Consider the following 13119-nt stretch of genomic DNA (forward strand, 5'->3'; position numbering starts at 1 on the left):
CTGTTGCCAGTTCAGCTCTGCTGCCGTACCTGTTTGACCAGAATCCCTCTGAACTAAATCAAGAACTTCTTGGTAGTTACTTCCTTTTTTCTCTTTGAAGAGTCCTCTGTTTACATGACTGAGCACGTGTCTTGTGTCTCAGACTGCACATCAGTGGGTCAGATCAGTTTCGTTTGCTCTGTATCACGAAAACCCAAAATTTACAGATTCTTTGTGGTTGCAGATCCTACATAGGGCCAGATCAAGCTCTGAACTCCTTTGCCTTGTACTTAACAATGAGGGTCTGGATGACCCGAAGCCTCACCAAGCCTAAGTCAATGGTGCAAGGCCATGGGCAGTGTCAATACTACAGTTGTGAAGCTCGACTACCCACCAGTTTTCTGTCCCTGGCTGTGAGGGGGAACAACTGTGTTCACCCTTCTCTGGTGAAGGGCATTGCCCTTCTGTGGCCTGAGGAAAGCTGTGGGTAGCAGCTGCCATGTCCAGGGCTGATGAAGAAGTTGCTCAGGGAGGCCTCTGGGTCTGTAAAGGCTGATGCCATAAGGGGAGGGTGGAGTGAACATCAGGTGATGTGGATGCATCACCTCATGAAACACCTTTTGGTAGCCTGGGGTGGTTCCTAAGAGAAACAATCCCAGGTGCAGTGTTAACTGCAGCCATTAAAACACAACAAAAGCAAGTGCCCGTGTGGTGGTGGGGCCACCACCTCTGCCAATGGTGGTGGCAGCCAAACACACTCCACCCTGCTGAATGGTCTGTGGGAGATGACAAAACAGCCCTTATCAGCATGTGTTGCGAGATGTTAGACAAACTCCCTCTGTGAGAAACTAGGGTGAGGTAAGAAAAGGGAGGAGCTCAGCAGGAAGAATCTGGACTTGGCAGGAGGCTCTTTCAGAGTGTATTTCAAAGACCAGAGTCCTCTGTGCTAACCCAGTCCTGGGATGTACTCAAAAGGTTGTTTCTGGCTAAATGAGCAGCTTCATAGTGCCTTACCTTCAGTTCTTAATTTTATCTTTGTTTCAAACTCACTTCAAAGTATGGTGAGCAAACCACCATGCCTGAGCCCTGCGGCAGTTTGCAGCAGCTCCAGAGCAGAAATGCCATGGATATTCTCACTTTTTAATTTATAGGCTGGATTATTACAAAGCATTCATCTTACATCTGGATTTCAAAATCAGTTAGGAACTCGATGTAGCACACTGGGAGATGAACTCATTGAGAGCAGCTCTGCAATGAAGGATTTTGGGGTTCTGGTGGATGAAGAGCTGGACAGAAACTGGAAATGTGCACAGAAAGCCAAATGTATCCTGGGCTCCATCAAAAGGAGCTCTGGTAAGACCCTGCCTGCAGTGCTGCATCCAGATCTGGGGTCCTCAGTGCAGGAAAGACATGGACCTGTTGGAGCAAGTCTAGAGCAGGGACACAAAAATGCTGGAACACCTCTCCTATGAAGACAGGCTGAGAGAATTGAGATTTTTCAGCCTGGAAGAGGTTCTGAGGAGACCTTATATTTGCTTTCCAGTACTTGAAAGGGACTATAACAAAAGAGGGAGAACAACTTTTTACATGAGCAGGCAGTGATCAGATAAGGGGGAACAATTTTAAACTAAAAGTGGAGAGATTTATGTTATATTTTAGAAAAAAGAATCTGTACTGTGAGGAGTGAGGAACTGGCACAGGCTCACAGAGAAGTTGTGGATGTCCTATCCTTGGAAGCATAAAAGGCCAATTTGGATGGGAATTGGAGCAATCTGGTGTAGTGTGTGGCATCCCTCCCCATGGTGGTGGGGGTTTAGAACTAGATGGTCTTTAAGGTCCCTTCCAACCCAAGCCATTCTGTGATTACAATGCAGGTATCCATGTTTTCAGGAAGGAAGGGACAGAGAGAACACTGCTCATGCTGCAAGAGCTGCCCTGGCACCCGCGCTGTCTCCAGAAAAACAGAGCTGTGAGGGCTGGGCAAGCAAGAAGACTCCAAACTGCTGTGATCTTCCCACCCTACACCTGCTCCTCTGTCTCCATGTGATGCCATGAGACCCTGGAGCTATCAGGGCTCTGAGCATAATGGCTCCTTTGACTTTGGGCCAAGTTTAGTGGGGTGATAAAACCGGACTGGTTTCTTGTTGTGCTTCCTCTGCTTCATAAGTTAAAACTTGACTCTGGCTTCCATGTTGCAAAATTCTTATGTCGCCCTGATCTTTTTTAGCCTTCTGATGTTCCCTGATTTTTTTTAGCCTTCTGATGTTCGCATTTTTGTAGTAGAGTTTCTCAGGGACTTTTAGGTAAACAAAAAGTGATATTTTGAAAACTGTGCATTCCTCTCTGGAGGAAGGACAATTGATGGACATCTAGTTTGACCAGTGTGGTTGCAGAAGTGTCAACCTCATCCTCCAATCTCTAGTCACTGTCTGGGACCTATATAAACCGAGGTCAAGAAATAAACGCCCCTCTTTCTGCTCTGACAACCTGACAGTGTGAGTGTTGTTCTTCGCATGTCCTCTAGCGACATACTTAAACTATTCTGTGGTCATCTTCACGGGCAGCAGCTCCCATGTTCCCTTCCTATAGACCAGTGGCTTCATTTTGGTAGCATTCTTATAGAAGATATAGATAAGGGTTTTTCTGTTTGTTAGAACATCAAGCCATTTAACTAGGAACTCACTACTGAAGTTTCTGACAGAACTCTTGGTAGTTACATTTTTTTCCCACAACATTTTCTGATGTCCCAAGCTTTGTCTGACTAGTTACAACCTCTCCAGGAAAATTAAAGTTGTCAGTCTAACCTGACTTATTTGAGAAGCTGGGAAATGGTTTTCTTACTTTAGGTCACTTGGAAAGGTAATGTTGTCATGTGGCACTTGGATTGTCATCTTACTTTGAAAGAAGGTGGCCCTCCTTCCTTTTTGTTGCTTAAAATTACTCTGTAGTGGAGATAGCATCTCCTCACAAAAGGTACCTACTCTAGTTCTTTGTGAAAGAACAGACCAGCTGCTTTGCACTAGGCACCCATACCACAGGGAAAATACAACTCACTCTGGGCATCAGATACCCGTCAAGGGAAGTAATGGGATGTTTCTATCTGGTATTGGCAGAAATGAAGCACTCAGTGTGTACTTAACTACATTTAGAGGCATGATTACATTAGGAACCTGATTTAAATTACTTCACTAATTCACAAATGAATAACTTTGTTTACAACACCTGTTGCATCAGTGTGATGAGCTAAACACCAGTCAGGTGATATTATGAGACTGAGTCAGAAGTTTGAGACAGAAGAGCTGCTTAGGTCACCCTGCCCATCCCTTGGCTACTCTGCTGTGCTTCCCTCTAACTTGCACTATTTTTTTTTAAATTCAAAGCATTTCATGTAACAGGGGTTTTATCACAAGTTTCTGAATTTTTTCCCACTGTGAGATTTCCTTGTTAGGAAAGAACTCCTGAAAATGGACTCTCATTTTGCCACGTCACTTTATCACAGACTAATAGAATACAAGGCTGGAAGAGACTCAGAGATCATCTGGTCCAACTCTATGCCTAGAGGCAAATTGAACTATAATTAAAACATTTCTATCAATTGCGTGTTCAGCTTGCTCTGAAAGATCTCAGCCTCTTCCGGCAATACCAGAGCTTGGGTGCTCCTACTATTATAAAGTTTCCCTAATGCCTAAATATTTCCTGTTTCATTTCATGTTCACTGCATTTCCATGTCTCTCCCAAGGGGTCATGGATTACAATTAGTACTGCTATTTTTTGCTTGCAATATTTTTATATAAGATATATTTTTCCCTCTAAGTGAGAGTATGAAATATAGACTAATCTATTCTTCTACAGCTATTAGGCCCTATCTCTGAGTTTTCTGTTTTACTTCACCTTCTATCAGCTAAAACAAATATCTTAATTCTTAAACACTCCATGTTCAGTTGGAAAAAGTACAGTTTGGCTGAACACTAACAGACTGGGCAATATAGGGTCATAAAGACTCTCCTTAGGGGTCAAAAGGCAAATTTTGCTTTGCACCACAAATTAAAGTTTTCTTAAAAATATTATTGAATTTCACCTGACAGTTTACGAGTATATTATTTATTTTAGACATGAGGAGAACTGTGCAATAATACTTGTGATATGCCCAGATTCCTGGGAGGGAAAAAGCTCAGGTAGCTCCAGGGGAGATCTACATCTCTTGGCTACACTGGTGGTAGTAAACTAAACAGTGACAGTACCCATTCTCTGGCTTTGACACTAGCTGGTGTGAGCCAGTCACCTCCTGCTAGCTATTAAGCTCCATCAGAACTCAAAACCAGTTGGCCTTCTTGAGAGGCCTGTTGGAAATGCTCTGTGCTCATTTCCCAAGCTGGGAGCTGCCAGCTGGCTGTGGCAGCACCTGTGCCAAGTGCTGTTTCTCCAGCAGCAGGGCACAGGCCAGAGTGTCCCAGTGCCTCTGCCTGTGCCTTGACTCTGATTGTCTTGTAAAGGCATAGCACTTGTGTCCTATTTCACTAGCTGAAGTGCAAGGTCATCTTTTCCCCACATTAGCTTGTTCTCTAAGGTCAGCAGGGTGCCTTCTGAGGCTGGCACAGCTAAAGGAAAGATTTAATGCATTGTGTCTGCTTTAAAATCATTTTTGCTCATGTCAGTTTGCATTTCCAGGCCTACTAAATAGGAAAGGCAGACAGCTGATTTACAACCATCGCTCAAAACTGGACAAAATATAATTTATTAAATACTAAATTTTTCCATTAATTGCAGGTCTGAATGAAAGCTCCTTAGGGCTGCTTTTCAAATGTGAGCAGGAACAGAGATTAGACAACTCAAAAGATCAAATACTTAACTGCAACATTAACTGTACTTCCAAAAGTTGGCAGAAATCCTGGAAAGTCGCGTGGTTGTTGCACAAGTACACAAAGAATGTTTTACAGGACTGTCTCTGATCACTGTTTTTCAGAGGAACTGAATTCACAGGCAGCAGCACTTTTGTAAAGTTACCAACTCTGTTGCAACACACTGTTGACTTTTCTTCTAATGAAACGTACTGTTTTCCTATGGCAGTTCCTATTACAATGTTTCTGAGATTTCTTTTTTGGATCATGGAATTTTGATTGTTTTTAAGAAAGAAGGAATAAGAAAGAATGTGTCCCTGCAGCCCTGAAAGCCAACTGTGTCCTGGGCTGCATCAAAAGCAGCATGGGCAGGAGAGCAAGGGACATGATTCTTTCCCTCTGCTCTTGTGAGACCTCACCCTGGAGTCCTGCACCCAGATCTGGGGCCTTCAGCACAGGAAAGATGTGGAACTGCTGGTGCAACTGCAGAGGAAGCCACAAAGGGCTGAGGCACCTTCCTCTGCAGACAGGCTGATAGAATTGGAGTTGTTCAGCTTGGGGAAGGCTCTGGGGAGACCTTATGGCACCTCCAAATACCAGAAGGGGCAACAAGAGAGCTGGAGAGGGACTTTTTATGAGAGCTTGTAGGACAAGGGTGAGAAAGAAGGTAGGCTTAGACTGGATATTTGGAAGAAATTCTTTACTATGGGGGTGGGGAGGCAGTGGAACAGGTTGTCTAGAGAAGTTGTGGTACTTCATCCCTGGAAGTGTTCAAGGCCAGACTGGATGGGACTTTGAGCACATCAGTCTCATTAAAGGTGTCCCTGCCTATGGCAGGGATGTTAGAACCAGATGGTCTTTCAGGTTCTTTCCAACCCAAACCACTCTATGACACCTCTTAAACATAAGCAGGCACATGCAATGGGAATATGGAATTATATTCAATTCAGCATTTGCATACAACATGCATCTGTATTTCAATTATTAATTTAGCCTGCAAGAGTATTTCTGATCATTTAATTATTGCTGTAAGAATGCCAGTATTTTTATTCTGCTTCTGAGAATAGAAAAGATAGACCACTTGTTAAAACAATGGGCCATGTGGAAAGAGATGTAGGGAGAGCTCCTAATTCAGATGCTAGAATTCTTTTGTAGTGCAGAATAAGTAATTTAATCAGGCTGTATTTCAATTAATTAATTTTATAAATGGAAGTTATAATATCTTCTGGTCCATAAGGTTGTTGAGAGATTGGGTAAACTCTGTTTGAATACTGTGGTGCAATCCTTAGTGGAAGTTCCAAGTGCAAGATATTGTTGTGAGCAGAGGAGGCCTATGTGCCAGGCTTATCTGTCTTCCTCTGATGGTGCCACCTCAAATTTACTTGTCACATCTTCCACATGTAATGATATTCTAATTATACATGTACCAGAGTGTATAGGCATAATTACCAGTGTAATTACCAGTAATGGAACCCTTAAGAACTGGACCTACCAGAACTAGGTGAATTTATTTCCGTAGTGCTTCTATTGCTATTTCTGACTGCTCCCTCTTCGTAATGGTTTCATGGTCTTTATTCAAATGAGAGAAAGTTTAGAAAAAGGATCACTTGATGCCTTTTGTATTTTCTCAGTAAAATTCCACAGAGTATTCTGAGAGTCGTATAACTTGATAATGATAGAGAGCATAATGTTTTTCCTTTTTTTTTAGTGAGCATTTGTGTTTGAAAAATGGTGAGATTTGAATATGTGGGAATATGGGTATTTTGAGAATACACCACCAGCAAATATGGCCATAACTTTTCTAGGAAAGAAAAGGAAATCTTGTAAATTATTTGTTTACATCCCCATCGTCATCATATTTATTGATCCTGTAGAGTTAGTTCTTTCAGTATGAAATTTCAGTATGAAATTATGAAATCAGAAGTATTATAAAATGCAGTTCAGAATTTCTCTTCAATAACTTTTCCTTGTATTTATATGTGTCCCTTCATCTCCAGCAACACTGAAAGCTTACTCTACTTAGTGGGTATTAATTAATGTCAATATATCTTGCAACTCTGGCTTCTTTAAAAATGAAATCACCATTCACTCCTACTTCTGTGTGTTCATAAAGAGGTTGTCACAGTAATTGTCACCTCAGCTGTGGGCTCTATCTCTGGAAGTACAGTCACTCTGCTAAGGCTCCTGTGCTGCCTGTCTGCAGAGGAATTACTCATGGAATATACTCATGCCTCTGCTATGCAGACCCTGAGCACCAGGTTGCTTCAAAGGGGCTGAAGTGTGTTCTTGCTCTTCAGAACTGCTTTTCCTGTCCTACTGGGTAGTAGAGGTCTTCCTGTACCATGAACAAATCTAGGGATGATGCCATCTGAAAAGATTTTTGGCATCTCCATCCTGCAAAAGAATAAGAGACTGTTGTCTATGCTTCTTCAGAGCTCCCAGAACTTGCTGGCATCCAAATTCTCTTCAGCTGATGGTACAGATCCTACTAGCAGAGAACTAAATCCTTCCGCAAAACCCCTTGAAAACTGAGGTGGTGGAAAGAGAGAATTGAGAACATTTCTCAGTCCAGATAAAAAGTGAGGATGACACAAAGGCCATGCAGCTTACAAAGAAACCTTAGGAGAGGTATCCATTGAAGCTGGGTTTCAAGGACCATGATTGAGCCCTTTATATTTTAACTTCTCTGCATGATTAATTAACTACATTTTTTTCATTGTGTTTTGTTTCTTTCAGATTCCATTGATGAAAGATCCTGGTTGGATTCGAAATGTCTGGACGCGCAATCTAAATGTAGGAATTTAATTGTTCATTTGCTTTTTAACTCCAGTGCCTTAGAGCAGGCCCAGCTTGAAGCTCAGTGATCTTAGGTAAAGCAGGATGAGGAGTGGTTAATTTTTGGCCACTTCCTGGTACCCAGTGCAGAGTGTCCAAGTGTCACTCTTTGGACACTGTGTTACCATATGTCACCACTATAAAGTGATATTATTATTCCTGTGAAAGGCTGGGTGGCTCTGTGAAACTGGTGGCCCTCATATGTGGCCAGTACTAGCAGGATAAGGATGGAAACAAGATAAAAATTTGGAAATTTGGCATTTGACCTGGGCAATAAGCACAGAGTGAACAAACCTGGGGCAAATGTGAGATTGCAAGACACATCCCAAGCCAGGGAAAACATGCCCAGACGTCCTTGCTGCTGCTCCCCTGGAGAGCAGAGAACACATGTGAGGTGGTGGTCTTGGGACAGCCATGGATTGACAGAAGAACCACTCAGGAGAAGGAATGAGAGGGGGAGAACAGCAATTCCCACACCAGTAATAGAACTGCCACTGCTGAGTGATTGGCAGAGGAGGCAAAAGAGGCAGATCCAAGGAATAAGCTGATGCTTGTCTTAGTGACTAAGGACTCAGAGTGACCTACTCTTACAGTGATGGTGGGACAGAGTATTTAGAGGCTGACTTGACTGAAATCACAGGTAAGTCCACAGCATTTCTACCCAGCACCAAGCAGAACTGTGCAATCACAAACACTTAGCTGAGCTATTGGAGCCACTGTCCAGCTCTTCACAGATATATTAGCCTGGGTGGAGTGTGATGTTAGCATAGCTACACTGCTATCTCATGTAAATCCCACTCTGGGGGTTCCAGACAACCTACACAGTGCAGTGTAGGATATTATCTATGGTTTCCAGGGGAACCTTCCTGATCCAGGAGCCTGTGGAGACTTGCTTGTAGCTTGTTGGAGTGGGAGGTGGTTGGCAGAGCCTGGCAGCATCTCAGTTGGGTCTGGCAGATGTAGGACGGTATGTCAGCTTCAACAAATTGAGGATCTAACCTTCATGCTGAGCTTGATGTTAGCAATGTCACGTAAAGTGGACAGCTAGATAAGCCAAACAGGCAGTCTGAAATGAGGATGGAGTTGGTTGCTGTTGACAGGGGTTGGGTTTGGACATGCAATTCAGTAGCTGTGCTTTGCAGAGAGAAAAGTACCTGGGAATTCAAAATACCAGTAAAATACACAGGGAAGGAACTCCAATTAGCCAAGGACAGCATAAAATGTGAAAATTAAACACATGTGAAGCGATACTACAGATGCGATCTTTTCATTCCAAACTTTGGGAACATTGAGATCTGCATTTAGATGAGATTCTGAAATTTAAAAGAACATTTGCTGGGTAACCAAAACAGGCCATGTGATCTTGTGCTGTAACTTTGAAAGAATGGAGGATAATACATACTTGCAGTAAGATTATACTTAAAGAAGGACCAGGTTATGGGTAACTTGGGCAAAATTATGGATTATTTGAATGTATCGGTACTATGACTTTTGTCCTAAATTTCTCATAAGCTAGTACAGAAATACATGAAGAAGAGGAGGAGGAGGAGGAAGAATTCTGCAATGTGGATGTACCACATTTAAAACCTACTCTACAGAAAGATTGTGGAAAAGTAGCCAACCACTAATGATAAAAAATCTTAGAGATTGTGCAAATAGAAGAGGTGTTTGCACTAAGCTGTGCCAATATCTGCAGAGAGAAGTTAGCAGTATGAAACAGAAAGTGAAAAAAAATATCAGGCTGAATCCGTCAGAGGAAGCAGAATTACACAGAACAAATAACATCTGACCTGGACAAGGTAGATAAGCAAAAAGCATGATCCCAACCCCACGCAAGCAACATGCAAAACATGCAGGGTGAATGAACTGGGCTGTCATCTACGACTGCAGGGGAGTGACATTTGATATCACTGGGATGACTGCACAGGAAGGCTTTTTTATTAGTGCCCAAATTGCAGTGTGGGGGTTGGAATGGGGAAAACGGTGTCTGAAGAATTCACATCAGAAGCAGACATGTACCTTGACATGACTTTGAACTACTTGTGGGTATGACTTTGCTTTTTACTCTGTTAAATAGGATTGTTTTCTTTGTTTTCTGACCAGTCCTTTGTCTCTTCTTGTACTATAGCAGAGCTTGATACAAAACACTTTCCTGTTCCTAGTCTTGCTTTTTTTTTTAAAAAAAAATCTTCACCTGTTCAAAACAATAAGCAAGCCCTTTGCTTGTGTAATACAGAATTCACTGGCTTGAAAGGGATTATATTGCTTTGTGTGAACTGAACACCAGGCCTGGTACTTTCAGACTCTAAACTCACTGGGATGGGAATTCTCTTTGTGCATGATACGACCAACACAATGTGCGTGACGTGTGAGTAATAGTAAAACAAGCTGATGTTGTTTTTGTGGGCAGAAGCTGCTGGCTTTGAGAGACTGTGCATGGTATTTAGATTTGTCTGAAGTAGATATGGAATGAGGGTAGCAGAATGAGGCAAAGTACCTGATGAATTCTCACATTTGCATAATGGAATATGAAAAACATACAGGCCACCAGAACAAAGGCTTTCTGTTCCAGGACGTGCTGAACCTAATGAAATGGATTTTCCTAATTTCACCAAAGTATATATATATTATTTCCACAGATTTACACAAAGTGCTTGTTTTAACACACACTTCTGCTGTATTTTTGGAACAAGGATAAAATATTTTCAAAGGATGTTAATTCTGGAAAGCACCTGTTTTCTCAAAACAACTCTGAAAGAGAATGTTTTTAAAAGATTCTTGCATGTATGCGCAAGTGCTGGTAAACTTTTTTTAAATAGTGAACAGGAATACATGGAGACATTTATGTAAGGGCAGGATCAAAAGAGCTATATGTAGAGCAGGCAGGATGGATAATACATTCATTTATAGTATCTTAATACTGGACTAAGTAAAATTGTTTCAACTTTCTCAGTTCAACACTGAATTACATTTCCTTCTGATGGGTCATTGCCTCCTGAGAGCCATTCAAACACATCCTACTTTGTGACTAGATTACATAGACATAATAAACTCCCCTTTAAGATAGGTGTGTTTCACTTTCAAAAACTGTAGTGCATTTTAGACTTCAAGACTCTTATATACTGAAGTTTTCATTAGAGTAAAATTTCAATTTTTGCTCAGCTTTCAACGCAATAGCAGAAATTAAAGAAAAAAAATGCTTTCTTTCAAATCACAGACTATGATTCCTCCACTGGTTAATATACCATTTGTCACAGCAAATCTAAATTTCGTTTTTCGAATAATTATTTTTAGACTTATGGAGATGAAATGTTGTTTAATTATAGTTCTAAAATAACATTCACTACTACATTCAGGGATTTTAGTGCTGTAAAACTTCTGGAGAGACTACACTCATTTTGACACTGACAGTATTTTGAGGGAAGGATTTACTGAGTTATCTGGGACACTTCTGCCACTCATAGAAATTTGAACATGAAACTGACATAAAGTACCATTTTCATGATTTGGCAAACTCAATCACACCTATTAATGGTATTAGCACTCCAGTTGTAGAAATCATAAAAGTTAAGCAAATTTCTCAGATAATATCACATAGTTATGCAAGTCCCTACAGAAGATGTAAAGAATGACAGCAGCTAAGAAACAGACATAAATAACAATATTCCTGCTTTAACACATCTGACTTGGTTCCTGTTAGAGTTTTATACAAGTTCTCAGCCTCAATCAGGAGAATGAACTCCTTAGATAAGAGAAAGAATGCAGTATTTACTGATTAATTGCCCAGGATTGATGCAAATAATTAAAGAGAATTTATTTTCTTGTGATGTGAAGGATTTAATTCTGTGCCTCAGCTTGTTCCTAGGATTTTCACACAATTTTAATTATTTACTTCATAACAATTTTTAAGAACAAAAGAGTCGACATCAATAAGATTGTCAGCTTTTCAGCAACCAAAACTGAAAAGATTATTTGCTTAAGCAAGGTATGTTTTTAAACATTGTCATTGTTCCATTTAGCTCAAATTTTGCCTGATAAAAATTTATCACAAGAATGCAATGGATGATTGTACTTTGAATTCAAAACAAGTACAGTCCTTGGCTCAAACTGTAATCATTAAAATCTCCAATAATGGAATTAAAAGGAAAACGCTTCTAAGACAGATAATCCTAAAGCAGTATCTCACCTCTCCCTCCAGTTGACCTGATACAGAGCCTTGAGGTTAAAAATCAGAGACATCTGAAATCTGTGCTGCCAGATTAAGGTGTCTTCAAGTCTGGCACAGAAAAAGGAATGAAAGGACAGTGTGGAAAGATCTTAGGGCCAGAGCTCCTTTGTGCCTCGCTGTTACAGAAAGCCCTGAGAAGGGAAAGCAGGAGTCCTTCATGTGGAGGCACAGGACCCACACCTGCTGCAGAGGCTGAATTGGGAAAAGTACCCTTTTAAATGTTACACATATTTATTAAAAAAACCACAATTGGTCTAACCTGGTTATATTCTGTCACTTCAAATATTCAAGAAAATTGAGCATTAGTGAGAGAGGAAACCATTAAGAAGTAAGGGGTTGCATTATCTCACTTTTTTAAAGTGTAAAAGTAATAAGCCTTTCCTTACTTTGGATGAAGAGATGAAGATGTGAACTTTTGGGCAGTACCTGCAGAAGCCTCCCCCATCAGTTCACCAGTGAGAGGGACACTAGTCACAGTCTGCCTCTCCTCCTGACAGGCTGCTCACAATCCTCCATCTGCCTCTTTCTCAAGGGGAGGTTAAAACCTTTTTCATCCAGTTTATATGACAGCCAGAACTAATTAAAGTACCTGGGAGAGTACAGAATCATCTCACTTCAAAGCCAAGCAAACCTGCTTCTTGCATTGCCAAGCCAGGGACAGAGTGTCCCTCATCCACCAGGTGCCACACAGCCAGCCCGCCTGCATCCCCCCCCCCCCCCCCCCAGTCTACCCTGGTCTGCACAGAAGTGAAGAATTTTTCTGTCACAGAGAGCAGCACCAAATATTGCTACTTGTACTATACAACACATTTTGGACACTTCATTCTCTCCATGGAGTTACAGAATGAACTTCAAGTTGACCTATATTAGCACTTAATTCTTAGCCCACCAGAAGAAAAAGCTTTACACACAATATCTATTAATCATATTATTATCATAAGTGCAGCTGTTACATCTTTGCTACCTACAGTTTGCCTGGTAAGGCAGAAACAACACAGTGAACTAATGAAGATATTCAGTTTTACAATCTCCAAGCAATAACTTTCAGAACCTATTTGCAAGGATAATTTGATATTGGTAGGCACTCTGATCTGGAAATTTCAGATATTAGGCTGAGAGAAAAGCAACAAACTTCTCAACAGAAGGAGTTGGTTTCCAAATATCTTCTTCCTCTTTGGGATTAAGATTGCCATTTTAGTTTCCAAGCATTGCAGGTACTGTGAAGAAAAGATTATACCC

General features: G+C 41.2%; 1 protein-coding gene across 2 annotated transcripts in view; it reads left to right on the forward strand.

Annotated features, from left to right (window-relative positions):
- LPIN1 (lipin 1) overlaps positions 1–13119 on the forward strand; it is an 81932-nt gene that overhangs the window by 13235 nt on the left and 55578 nt on the right. For both annotated transcript variants that reach the window (XM_066179940.1, XM_066179941.1), the window contains exon 2: positions 7554–7610. In XM_066179940.1, the coding sequence (XP_066036037.1) occupies positions 7554–7610 (57 nt within the window). The remainder of the gene's footprint in view (positions 1–7553; positions 7611–13119) is intronic.

Source organism: Chamaea fasciata, unplaced genomic scaffold (assembly GCF_029207755.1).
Source record: "Chamaea fasciata isolate MVZ Bird 193981 ecotype frontalis unplaced genomic scaffold, bChaFas1.0.hap1 SCAF_3, whole genome shotgun sequence".
Classification (NCBI taxonomy): domain Eukaryota; kingdom Metazoa; phylum Chordata; class Aves; order Passeriformes; family Sylviidae; genus Chamaea; species Chamaea fasciata.